This window comes from Myotis yumanensis, unplaced genomic scaffold (assembly GCF_028538775.1).
Source record: "Myotis yumanensis isolate MYYU_CA2020_CCGP unplaced genomic scaffold, mMyoYum1.0.hap1 SCAF_1, whole genome shotgun sequence".
Classification (NCBI taxonomy): Eukaryota; Metazoa; Chordata; class Mammalia; order Chiroptera; family Vespertilionidae; genus Myotis; species Myotis yumanensis.
The window spans coordinates 64,758,251-64,770,339 of NW_027223752.1; the positions used below are offsets into that span (position 1 = coordinate 64,758,251).

Genomic DNA, 12,089 nt, shown 5'->3' on the forward strand with positions numbered 1-12,089 from the left:
GGCTCAGTGGATAGAACATTGGCCTGCAGACCAAAGGGTCCCAGGTTTGATTCCAGTCAAGGTTACGTATCTCTGTACATCTGAGGTAGCAGATTGGAATGCATAGAGCAGAAAGAACTCAGGAACAGCTGTGACGGTGCTCCTGTGGTTGCAGGCTCCTCCCCAGCCCAAACCCTAGTCTGAGTGTGTGCAGGAGGCAACCAATCAATGTGTTTCTCTCACATCGATGTTTCTCTCTGTCTTTCCCTCTCTTCTACTCTCTCTAAAAATCAATGGAAAAATATCCTCGGGTGAGGATTAAAATAAATAAATAAATACTTAAAGAAAAATTTAACAAAGCATGTACCTTCAAAACAACAAAATACTTCTGAGTGAAAATGAAGACCTACATAAATGGAGAGATATACTGTGTCCATGAATTAAAAGAGTAAATACTGTTAAGATGTCAATGCTTTCCAAATTGATTTATACATTCAGTACAAACCCAATAAAAATCCAAGCATGCTTTTTCATAGGAATTGAATAGCTGATTCTAAAATTAATGAGAAAATGCAAAAGATCTAGTATAGCAAAAACAAATTTTAGAAAGACAATATTAGAAGATTTACACTACCTGAGTTCAGGGCTTCTTATAAAGCTACAATTTTCAGATACTGTGGTATTGACATAAAGATGGACAAATACATCAATAAAACAGAACAGAATCCAGATATAGATCCCTACATATCTTACCAATTGCTTTTCAACAAAAGTGTCAAGATAATTCAATGGGAAAAATAATCTTTCCAACAAATGGAAAACAATTGGACAGCCACATGCAAACACAAAAAACCTCAGCCTTTATCTCATGCCACATACAAAGGTTAACTCAAAATGAATCATAGGCCTAAATATAAGAACTAAAACTATAAAACTTCTAGAATAAAACACTGGTGGAAAGTTTAGTGACCTTTGGTTTGACAAAGGTTTCTTAAATGCACTCAAAAACTACAAACTGTGGAAGAAAAAAAATCAATAATTAGGACTTCCTCAAAATTAAAAACTATTTTTCAAACAACACTGTAAAGAAAATGAAAATTCAAGCCACAGATTGGATGAAATATTTTGCAAAACATACATCTAGCAAAGAACTTGTATCTAAAATATATTAAGAAACTCTTACAGATTAATAATAGAGGATGAAAAACTACTTTAAAATGGACAAATGATTTGGACAGACCATTAAACAAAGAAGATATACAGATGACAAAAAAATATATGAAAAGATGTTCAACATCATTAGGGAAATTAAAAACCACGGTGTACTACCTATTACACATTTATGAGAGTGGCTAAAATTTAAAGGCATGTCAGCAAGGATGTGGATCAACTGGAACTCTCATACACTGATGGTGGAAATGTAAATGTTACAACCACTTTGGAAAATAGGCAAATTTTTTGAAAAGTTAAACCAGACAGTCCACTCCTAGGTATGTACCCAAGAAAAATGAAACACATGTCCACACATAAGAATACCCTTCAACAATTATTCTTAGCAGTATTATTCATAACTAGAGGCCTGGTGCACGAAATTCATGCACAGGTAGGGTCCCTAGGCCTGGCTGGCAATCAGGGCCGATCTGTGGGTCGCAGGTCACCATCTGTGGGGTGAACAGCAGGGCGATCAGGGCCCCCGCTTGCACCCTCCTTGGCCTGGCACCACCCGCTCGCCGGCCCCAACCCCTGCCACTGCCACAGGTCAGTGCACATCTAACTCCCTGTTGGTCAAACTCCTGGTAGGTCAAACTCCCGCCTGTGGGGACAATTTGCATATTAGCCTTTTATTAGATAGGATAGCCAAAAACTGCAAATGATCTAAGTGCCCATCAATGGTGAATAGATAAATTATGGTATCTCCACGCAATGAATGCTACACAACATGTGAAAAATTCTGGGAGGCATGCTGCATACTTCCTAGGGTACTGGTGGAATAAAGCCCCTTATCCTCAGCAGAAAATACTTGCCTTGATAATTTACCTCTGCTTCCCTAACTCATTCTCCATGCTGTCTCACTACCACTCCTCATACTGGAGTATTGCCAAATACTCCACCTTCATCCAAGTCTGTCTCAGGCTCAGCTTTTGTGAAAAAATAAAATAAAGTTGAAACCACATATTTATAGTGATAGGAATGGTTAAGTGAATTTGAGTAAATCAATATGACAAATTATTATGCACCCGCTATTAAATATTTGCAAACAATGACACAAAATTGTGTTTGAGATAAGGTAAGGTTTTCTTTAAATGGTCCAAAATGTATGTAACATATATTATCAATTATGCAAAGTAAATAGAAAATAAAAGGATCTGGAACTTACTGTATAAGCAATTGGTAAGGAATTTCTATATCTTGCACAACCTGGTATAATGCCTTTTCAAAGGCACACATAAAATAACTGCAGAGTAACAATAAGTCAAAAATATAATGTGCCCATTATATGCCAAATCTTTTTTTTTTTGTACTGACTGTGCATGAATTTCATGTACCGGGCCTCTAGTATGCATATAAGATCTTTGGTTAACATCTTCCTGCCAAACCTCCCCGTTTCCCTCTGAGATTGTCAATCTGTTCCATGTTTCCATGCCCCTGGTACTATTTTATTCATCAGTTTATTTTGTTCATTAGATTCCTTGTTTGTTTCTTTTGATTTTTAGATTCAATTGTTGAGATATGTATTTATTGTCACTTTCTTGTTCATATTTTGTATCTTTTTTGTTCTCCTTCTCCTCCTTCTTCTTCCTCTGCTTAAAGAATACCCTTCAACAGTTCATGTAATACCCATTTGGTGGTGATGGACCCCTTTAGCTTTTTCTAGTCTGGGAAGCTCTTTATCTAACCTTCAATTCTAAATGTTAGCTTTGCTGGGTAGAGTAATCTTGGTTGTAGGTCCCTGCTATTCATTGCTTTGAATATTTCTTGCCACTGCCTTCTGGCCTGCAAAGTTGAGAAATCAGCTGACAATCATATGGGTACTCCCTTGTAGGAAATTAACTGTTTTTCTCTTATTGCTTTTAAGATTCTCTCTTTGTCTTTAACCCTTGGCATTTTAATTATGATGTGTCTTGGCCTCTTTGGGTTCATCTTGATTGGGCCTCTCAGGCTTCCTGGACTTGTAAGTCTATTTCTTTCACCAGGTAGGGAAGGTTTTTGTCATTATTTCTTCAAATAGGTTTTCAATATCTTGCTCTCTCTCTTCTCCTTCTGGCACCCCCATAATTCGGATGTTGGTACGTTTGAAGTTGTCCCAAAGGCTCCTTACACTGTCTTCATATTTTTGGATTCTTTTTTCATTTTGCCCTTCTGATTGTTTTTTGTTTCTTCATATTCCAACTCATTGATTTGATTCTCAGAATCCTCTATTCTACCGTTGAATCCCTGTAGATTATTCTTTATTTCAGTTAGTGTATGCTTAATTTCTGACAGGTCCTTTTTCATGTTTTTGAACTTCTCACTGAGAGCCTTGAAAGTCTCACTAAGTCTGCTGAAGCTCTCATTAAGATCCTTGACCAACTTTATAACCATTGTTTTGAACTCTATATCCAGTAGTTTGCTTACTTCCATTTTATTTATTTCTTTTTCTGGAGATTTCTTCTGTTCTTTCATTTGTGACATTTTTCTTTATCTTCACATTTTGGCTGCTTCCCTGTGTTTGTTTCTATGTATTCATTAGAGCTTCTATGTCTCCTGGAATTGGTAGAGTGACTTTGTGTAGTAAGTGTCTTGTAGGGCTCAGTGGCTCAGACTCCCCAGTCACCTGAGCTGAGAGCGCTAGGTGTGCCCTTGTGTGGGCTGTGTGCACAATCTTGTAGTTGAGCTTTGATTGCTGTTGGTGTCACTTGGAGGAGTTGACCTCGAGACCAATTGGGTGTAAGGACCAGCAGCATCTACAATGGAAGAGTTGGTATGCAAGAGATGCCCCTGTGGAGCAGGACTTGCTTCAGTGGTGCTTTGGTGCTCACTGAGTCTGCCCCTTGAGTGTGTCATTTGTGGATGTATAGAGCTGTAATCTGGTATGGTCTGAAGCTGTCCACCAGATGCACTGGCTCTGGAGCCTCCTGAGAGGTGCAAAGTCAGCCACTGCCTGGAGCCACATGGCAGAAGCTACAGAGCAATCAGCAGATGACTGCTACTTGTGTTGGGCTTGGAAGTGCCTAGGTGAGGCCAAGCTATAAAGTAAGGCACGCTGGTGCTAGTGCCAGGTCTTGGACCTCTTATTGATAGGTATGGGGCATGCTGACATGCTAGTTAGCTACTGCTTGTTTGAGAGATTTTAGGAAAGTCTGAAGCCTGAGCCAGGACAGGTTGTTCATACGGAAAAGCCTCTGCAAACAGCTTGGGTGAGGCAGTCTTGATGTACTTTCTTCTTTACTTCTCTAGTTATAGGACTTCTATTCAGCCAGATTTCAGGAGGTTCTGAGTGATGGCAGTTCTGTATTTTAGTTGTAATTTTGATGTGGCTGTGGGAGGTGGTGAGTACCAGCATTTATCTACACTGCCATCTTGGTTCTCCTTCTTCAGTAAATATTTCTCTTTTTGTTGTTAATCCTCACTCGAGGATATTTTTCCATTGATTTTTAGAGAGAGTGGAAAAGAGGGAGAGAGACAGAGAGAGATAAACATCAATGTGTGAGAGACACATCGATTGGTTGCCTCTAGCACATGCCCCAACCAGGGCCAGGAATTGAGCCTGCAACTGAGGTATGTGCCCTTGACTAGAATCTGTAGTCTGTGGGCCAATGCTCTATCCACTGAACCAAACCAGCTAGAGCCAGTAAATATTTCGTAAATGAATGAGAGAACAAACAAAATAAACAAATATTAAATAGTAGCCTTAGATTCTTTTGCAAGTCAGATACAAATTTTCAATAAACTAAATCATTTATTATAAAGTTGACAGTTCCTAACGAGTTCATTTGGATATAAATACAAACACACACACATGCACATAGTACCAATCCTAAATACTCACGGGTACAAGGGGTTTGTATTGGCCAGTTGGAGAGTGTGTGTTTTTACAGGTTCCACAGCTATTAACATATCTTGTTCTACAGCCATAGGAAGAACAGAATATCCACAGTAATCTATATGTTCTCCTAGGAAAAAGAGAAAGCATTTTTTTATCATTGAAAACTTACAACACAAGAGTAACACGAGTTGACACTGAGGAAAAAACTTGACCACAAGCTAGGTTTCAACAGAAAATAAAATACTATGGGCAGAAACTGATTGGGGTTTCTTTTTCTCCCAGATATCTGAGCCAGGAACTTCTGCTAGCAGAAGTATATTAGTTATTATTTTATATCAATTTTAGAGTTGTTTAAACCTTCATAAGTTTTTTTTCCACTTTCTGATTCATAATGAACACTTTCAAATAATTGTGAAGCATCAAGAGCACTATCTCCTTTTTCTGTTGTTTTTTGTATCAATTTTTAAAATATGAGTGATTGAAGCCTTTAGCACACTCTCCCTTATATTAACACTATGTGAGTCCCACTCTCTTCCTTACTAAAGAATGAGGTCACCAAAGGTGAGGGTTTTGCTTTATTTTTCTTTGTGGTCTAACCAAATGCCTGGCACTAGTAGTTGTGTTGAATATGCTCCACATAGCTAGAATAAAGAAAAAGAAGCTGGAAGAAGAATATTTATTCTGTATTACTTTATATATAGTAAGCAAATATAGGAAGTAAACTATTCTTTTAATTCTAATTCTTCCATGAAACACCAGGAAGAATTGTCTTCTATTATACCATAATGTCTTCAAATTATCAGTTAAATTCAAGGTTGTTATACATAAGATTTAACTACAAAATAACAATTCAAGAAGGTGGGTTAAACAAGCTCATTTATATTTACCCATACCAGGTTTTTTTGTTTGTTTGTTTTATTTTTATTTTTAATTGATTCGGAGAGGAAGGGAAAGGGAGAGAGAGATAGAGACATCAATGATGAGAGAGAATCATTGATTGGCTGCCTCCAGCACAACCCACACTGGAGCCTGCAACCCAGTCATGTGCCCTGACCAGGAAGTGAACCATGACTTCCTGGTTCATAGGTCTATGCTCAACCACTGAGCCACACTGGCCGGGCCCCATACTAGGTTTTTATATCTGACTAGTGGCCGAATGCACAAAATTCATGCACATTAAAAAGGAATTAATTAGAGGAAATATTTTAATATTGCTATTTACCCTTTCTCTATAATAGAAGTGTCAGAGATGAAAGAAAATTAGTACAATGTATATGAAAATCTCCCTCCTGTCAGAGTCTGGGGCATGCTGCAGGACCCAGAGTCAAGTCCCTGCCAACCCACATGCACCTCAAAATCACATGAGATCCAGACCCGGCCGGCCCCACCCCCATAAAGCCCCACAGGGCTGAGGGCACAGCCTCAGGTCCCCCGTCAAGCCCCACTGGGCAGGGGGTGCAGCCTCAGGTCCCCCAGCCTGGCACCAGGGCGAGGGGTGTGGCCTCAGGCCCCCTGGCCCCAGAGCGAGGGTGCAAGGGTGTGACAACCATTTGCATATTAGCTCTTTATTATATAGAATTGCTCCTATGGCAGATATTGATCAACTGGGAAATGAATAGAAGGCAATTCAATTGCATAATCATATTTTTTTAAACAAATATTATTTTACATGTTCTTACAGATAACAAACCTTTTCTTTCTACATTGTTATAGAATTGATATATTATTTATAAAATAATAAAACAGACTTCTGGTCAAGATGGCAGAGTCCTCCCATAACCACATGAAAAATACAACTAAACTACAGAACAACCATCCTGTGGACTAAAGGGTCCCCAGTTCGATTCTGGCCAAGGGCACATACCTGGGTTGTGGGCTCCATCCCTCCCAGTGGGGGACCTGCAGGAGACAGCCAATCAATGATTCTCTCTCATCATTGATGTTTCTATCTCTCTAGCTCTCTCCCATCCTCTCTGAAATCAATAAAAATATATTTATTAAAAAAAAAAAAGTCAAAGAGGCCCTCTTCCTATGCTCTAGATACCAGCCCTCTTGCCCTCTAGGGAATTCTGCTCCATCAGATCCTCTCTTCTCAGATGTCTTCAATCTCCACTGGATTTATTCCATTGCCCTTCCCTCCTCACTTAAACATCCCATATTTTTTAAATCCTCCATTATTTGCTTTGAAATAAAATAAGATCACCTGAGTGGATAATAATTGAAGCTATTGGGTATATGGGAGTTTATTATATTACTAGAGGCCCAGTGCATGAAATTCATGCACTCAGGGGGGTCCCTCAGCCCAGCCTGTGCCCTCTCGCAGTCCGGGAGCCCTCGGGGGATGTCCGACTGAAGGCTTAGGTGGGGAGCAGGCCTAAGCCGGTGGTAGAACATCTTTAGTGCTGCCATGGAGGCAGGAGAAACTCCTGCCACCACAGCTGCACTGGCCAGCCATGAGCCTGGCTTCTGGCTGAGTGGCGCTCCCCCTATAGGAGCACACTGACCACCAGGGGCAGCTCCTGCATTAAGCGTCTGCCCCCTGGTGATCAGTGCACGTCATAGCCGTTTGGTCGATTTGCATATTAGCCTTTTATTATATAGGATGCAAATTACTTTTTTGTATGTTTACATTTTTCATTTTAAAAGTTTTTTTTAATCCTCCTTTGAATCCTGAAGTTTTCTCAGTTCTCCATCCTATTTTCTCTCAATAAAAACAAATCATTCTCACATGAAGACTGCCACTGTTCCAGTTTTATACATTATGGCATCCTAGCACAGGTTAGGTATTCAATAAATACTGATGAAATGGTTATGATCACACCTCATGCCATAGTGTTTAAATATGATTTTAACTGGATAGGGAGCTGCGTAAGTTCCTGTTGTGGATGGAAAAGGGGCTTCTATGGAAAGCCATCTCACAGAGTGATCTGATCATAACTGGGCAGGTTATGGTTGGTAGTCATGTCCCAGGCAAATAACTTCTTTAGTAAAGGCTTATCTTTGCCTTAAGCAAGCCCTGTCCATTGTTTCTGTGCATCTAGGTTAACAACTTTGAAATGGTCCTTCAGAACTCTCCTTCAAAAGGTTGAGTTTAACTATCCTGTACTTCAATCCCTGAATTGCTTTCTCCCACCATTATGTAATCTTTCTTATTTTCCTTCCTTAATCTCAAATGCATAAAAGAAACTGCAAAACTTTCTCCCGGGCATTTGTGATCTTGCTCCCAGCTCATGTTGTCAGTGTGGCTCAAATAAACTCTTATAAATAAATGTTTTAAAAGCAATCATTCTTCAGGTCACCACATAATTAAAAGCGAGGAATTAGCCCTAACCAGTTTGGCTCAGTGGATAGAGTGTCAGCCTGTGAACTGAAGGGTCCCAGGTTCAATTCCGGTCAAGGGCATGTGCCTTGGTTGCAGGCACATCCCCCATAGGGGATGTGCAGGAAGCAGCTGATTGATGTTTCTCTCTCATCGTTGTTTCTAACTCTCTATCCCTCTCCCTTCCTCTCTGTAAAAAATCAATAAAAATATATTTAAAAATAAATAAATACAATAAAAGTGAGGAATTAGCCCTAGCCAGTTTGGCTCAGTGGATAGAGCATCGGCCTGTGGACCAAAGGGTCCCAGGTTCAATTCCAGTCAAGGGCACGGACCTCAGTTGCAGACTCCTCCCCGGCCTGGGCCCTAGTCAGGATGTGTGCAGGAGGCAACCAATCAATGTATTTCTCTCACATGGATGTTTCTCTCTGTCTTTCCGTCTCTTCCACTCTCTCTAAAAGTCAATGGAAAAATATCCTTGGGTGAGGGTCAACAAAAAAAATAAAATAAATAAAAACGAGAAATTACAGGATTTTCAGTATTCTTCTAATACAATGAGTAAACGTAAAATCATCAAAATTACTCACCACAGTCTAAAAATGTAACCTGAAGCACAGAAAAATATTTTAATTCCTCATGAAACAACATTAATAACTAGTTTCAATAAATTTTTTAAATGAATGGGAAAAATTAACAATAACACAGATTGCGAAAGATGAAAGTATAGTGTGGTTTCTTATGTAAAAGCTGGAGTAGGTATATGTGAAATATTCTATTTTTTTCAGTTCTCCTGGGAAAAAAATAAGAAAATAACGTATTAACAAAAACTTGGATCTTGCCCTGGCTGGCTTGGCTCAATGGATAGAGTGTTGGCCTGCAGACTGAGGGGTCCCAGGTTCGATTCCGGTCAGGGGCACATGCCTGGGTTGCGGGCTCAATCCCCAGTGTGGGGCGTGCAGGAGGCAGCCGATCAGTGATTCTCTCTCATCATTGATGTTTCCTGTCTCTCTCTCCCTCTCCTTTCCTCTCTGAAATCAATAAATATATATATTTTTTTTAAAAACTTGGATCTTATCAAAGGAGGAAAAAAATTAGAGAAGGAACTTTTGAAATACCTATTATGTTGACCCTTCCTGGTGCTCGAACATAAAACTTGGGAATGGATCCAAACTTAGAATTAAATATCTCCTTTAGCTTCAGCAATCTGAAAATAAGAGTAGAATGTGTCAGAATATCCACATAATAGAAAAATCCATAAAATACACACATGCAAACATATTTCATATACTTACCATCATTAACTATCCTTAAAAAGTTAAAAAAAAAAAAAAAAAGCAAAATCTTTTACTGACATACTTCCTTTAGAACCCCAAGAATAAAAAACATTGTAACTCCCTAAGTGACATTCTAAGAGTTTGGACGTTCTTTCATAGACACAAACCTGGCACATCTTGTTGTGCCAGAAAGTAAGGTAGTGCTAAAACAATGATGTAACATGTCAGGACACAGGAGCCCACAAAGAGGATCCCACTGCCCAAATCTGAAACAACTTGATCAACATAGTAATAAAGACAACATATTATAACCCACAGAATGAAACAGAAATCAGTATGTCCATACTAACGTAAATAACTGGAAGAGCCCTAACTGGTTTGGCTCTGTGGATAGAGCGTCGGCTTGCGGACTGAAGGGTCCTGGGTTTGATTCCAGCCAAGGGCACATTCCTGGGTTGGGGGCTCAATCCCCAGTAAGGGGACATGTAGGAGGCAGCAGATTGATGATTCTCTCTCATCATTGATGTTTCCATCTCTCCCTTCCTCTCTGAAATCAATAAAAATATATTTTTAAAAAATAACTGGAAGAAAATGAAAAACACTTTATTACACTAAAATGACAAATAATAAATGTAAAAAATATGAAAAAAATTGAAAATCATCATTTAGTGACCATCATAGTAATAATTTTTTATTCAGCCAAGGATCATCAATGGATGCTAAAACCAGTAAATAGAAGTTTGATATGAAACAGAACTTTAACATATTTTTTAAATATTTCATCAAAAGATACTTAATAGTTACAGAAAAAAAATAGTAACTTTACAATGGAAAAACCAGTCAGATGTGTCCTTAACCAAGTGATCCCAGTTAACAGCATTGGTAATGGAAAAATAGACATCATGTGCCTCCTGATATGATATACTGAGAAAACAAAATTACTTTTTTGTAGTATTCTTACCAAAAAAAGATAAAGTAAATCTAATAATGAAGAAATATTATATAAAGTCTGTTAAAGGGAAAAGAATTTTAAAGTATAATCATGACTCTTCCACGGGTATAAAATACTCATGTGTTGAACATTTTTATCTCATTAACTAATGACAAGACATGTTATCTCATTAACACTTGACAAAACTCACTGGGGAATGAATAGAAGGTGGGTCATAGGAAGGCAAGGCAGAAAGAAAGAAATCCAATAGGAAGCCATTGTAGTAAATCTAGAGAGAAATGCTGAGGGTTAACTAGTGGTGGAGATAGAGAAGGGTGAAAATTAAATTGATATTAAGAAAGTCTAATCCATAGGAATCAGTGACCAATTAGGCGTGGGCAAGAGAAAGACGTTTTTCTAGCTTATTTAACTCCACTAGCCTCAATAGGGGCTATTTCTGCCTATGAAAATCACATACAGACAAAATTTCAAGCAGAACTTGAACCCTTATTAATTTGCTTTTATAAACACTGCAAACACAAACAAAATGAAGTACTAACAGCACGTTAGAATAAGTTGCCTAAAATGTGTTTTAGTAAAATGATTTTGAGTTATTAAATTTTGCATTATTTTCCCAGACTACCCCAGGAAAACAGTCTGTTCGTGCCTTACTGTAACTACTCCATCACCAATAGGCTTACCATACAACACTCCTGCCTTTGAAATTCAAATGCAAAGAGGCTGTAAAGGAAAGTATTTTTCTCAAAGAATAGAAAGAACTGGTGTACACAATGTTTTCCTAAACCTCATACCTAATCTATGCTAATAAAAGCATAACATGCTAATTAGACCAGACGTCCTTCTGGACGAAGCCACGGCGGCGGGGGGCGAGGGGGAGGGGGCAGAGGAAGCAGAGGTGGCAGAGGCCCCCGGCCGCCGCCGCAGCAGGGGCTGAGCACCTTGCATGAATTTCATGCATCGGGCCTCTAGTCTATACATATAAAAGCCAAGTGACCGGTACGACTGGAACGACCGGTTGCTATGACGTGCACTGCAGCCAGCCAACCAGCCTGATGGGGGTGGGGCCAGCCAGCCAACCTCCCTCGGCCCCTCCCCACAACCAGCCCCCGCAACCTCAATTGGGGGTGGGGCCAGTGGCCAACCTCCCACGTCCTCCCCCCATCCCCCCACCCCCGCCAGCTGGCCCAGATATGTCGGGGCGGGCTGGCCTGGACCCCACCCATGCACGAATTCGTGCACCAGGCCTCTAGTCCTCTGATAATGAAGCAATATGGCTATAATTGGGAGAGTACCTATATTTTTATCACACTGGGCTAGTCACCAGCAAGACTCCATCACTTAAAATGTTGTCACTTAAAGTATGCCTCCAAAAAGAGTACAGTGAGCATTTCCAATATGAACATAAGAGCTCCTACAAAGATCACATTGTTAAAGGCAGAAATGGTCAAATTATCACCACACTAATTGCTGAGTCTGGCGCTCTAAATGCTCTTTGGACTTCAGATCTTTTTTAACAGCAGTTTTAGTAACAGAACTTGA

General features: G+C 39.5%; 1 protein-coding gene across 2 annotated transcripts in view; it reads right to left on the minus strand.

Annotated features, from left to right (window-relative positions):
* Positions 1-12,089, minus strand: part of GALK2 (galactokinase 2) — a 135,807-nt gene that overhangs the window by 105,389 nt on the left and 18,329 nt on the right. For both annotated transcript variants that reach the window (XM_070423241.1, XM_070423238.1), the window contains exons 2-3: positions 9,440-9,528; positions 5,009-5,132 (exon numbers count right to left, since the gene is read on the minus strand). In XM_070423241.1, the coding sequence (XP_070279342.1) occupies positions 5,009-5,132; positions 9,440-9,528 (213 nt within the window). The remainder of the gene's footprint in view (positions 1-5,008; positions 5,133-9,439; positions 9,529-12,089) is intronic.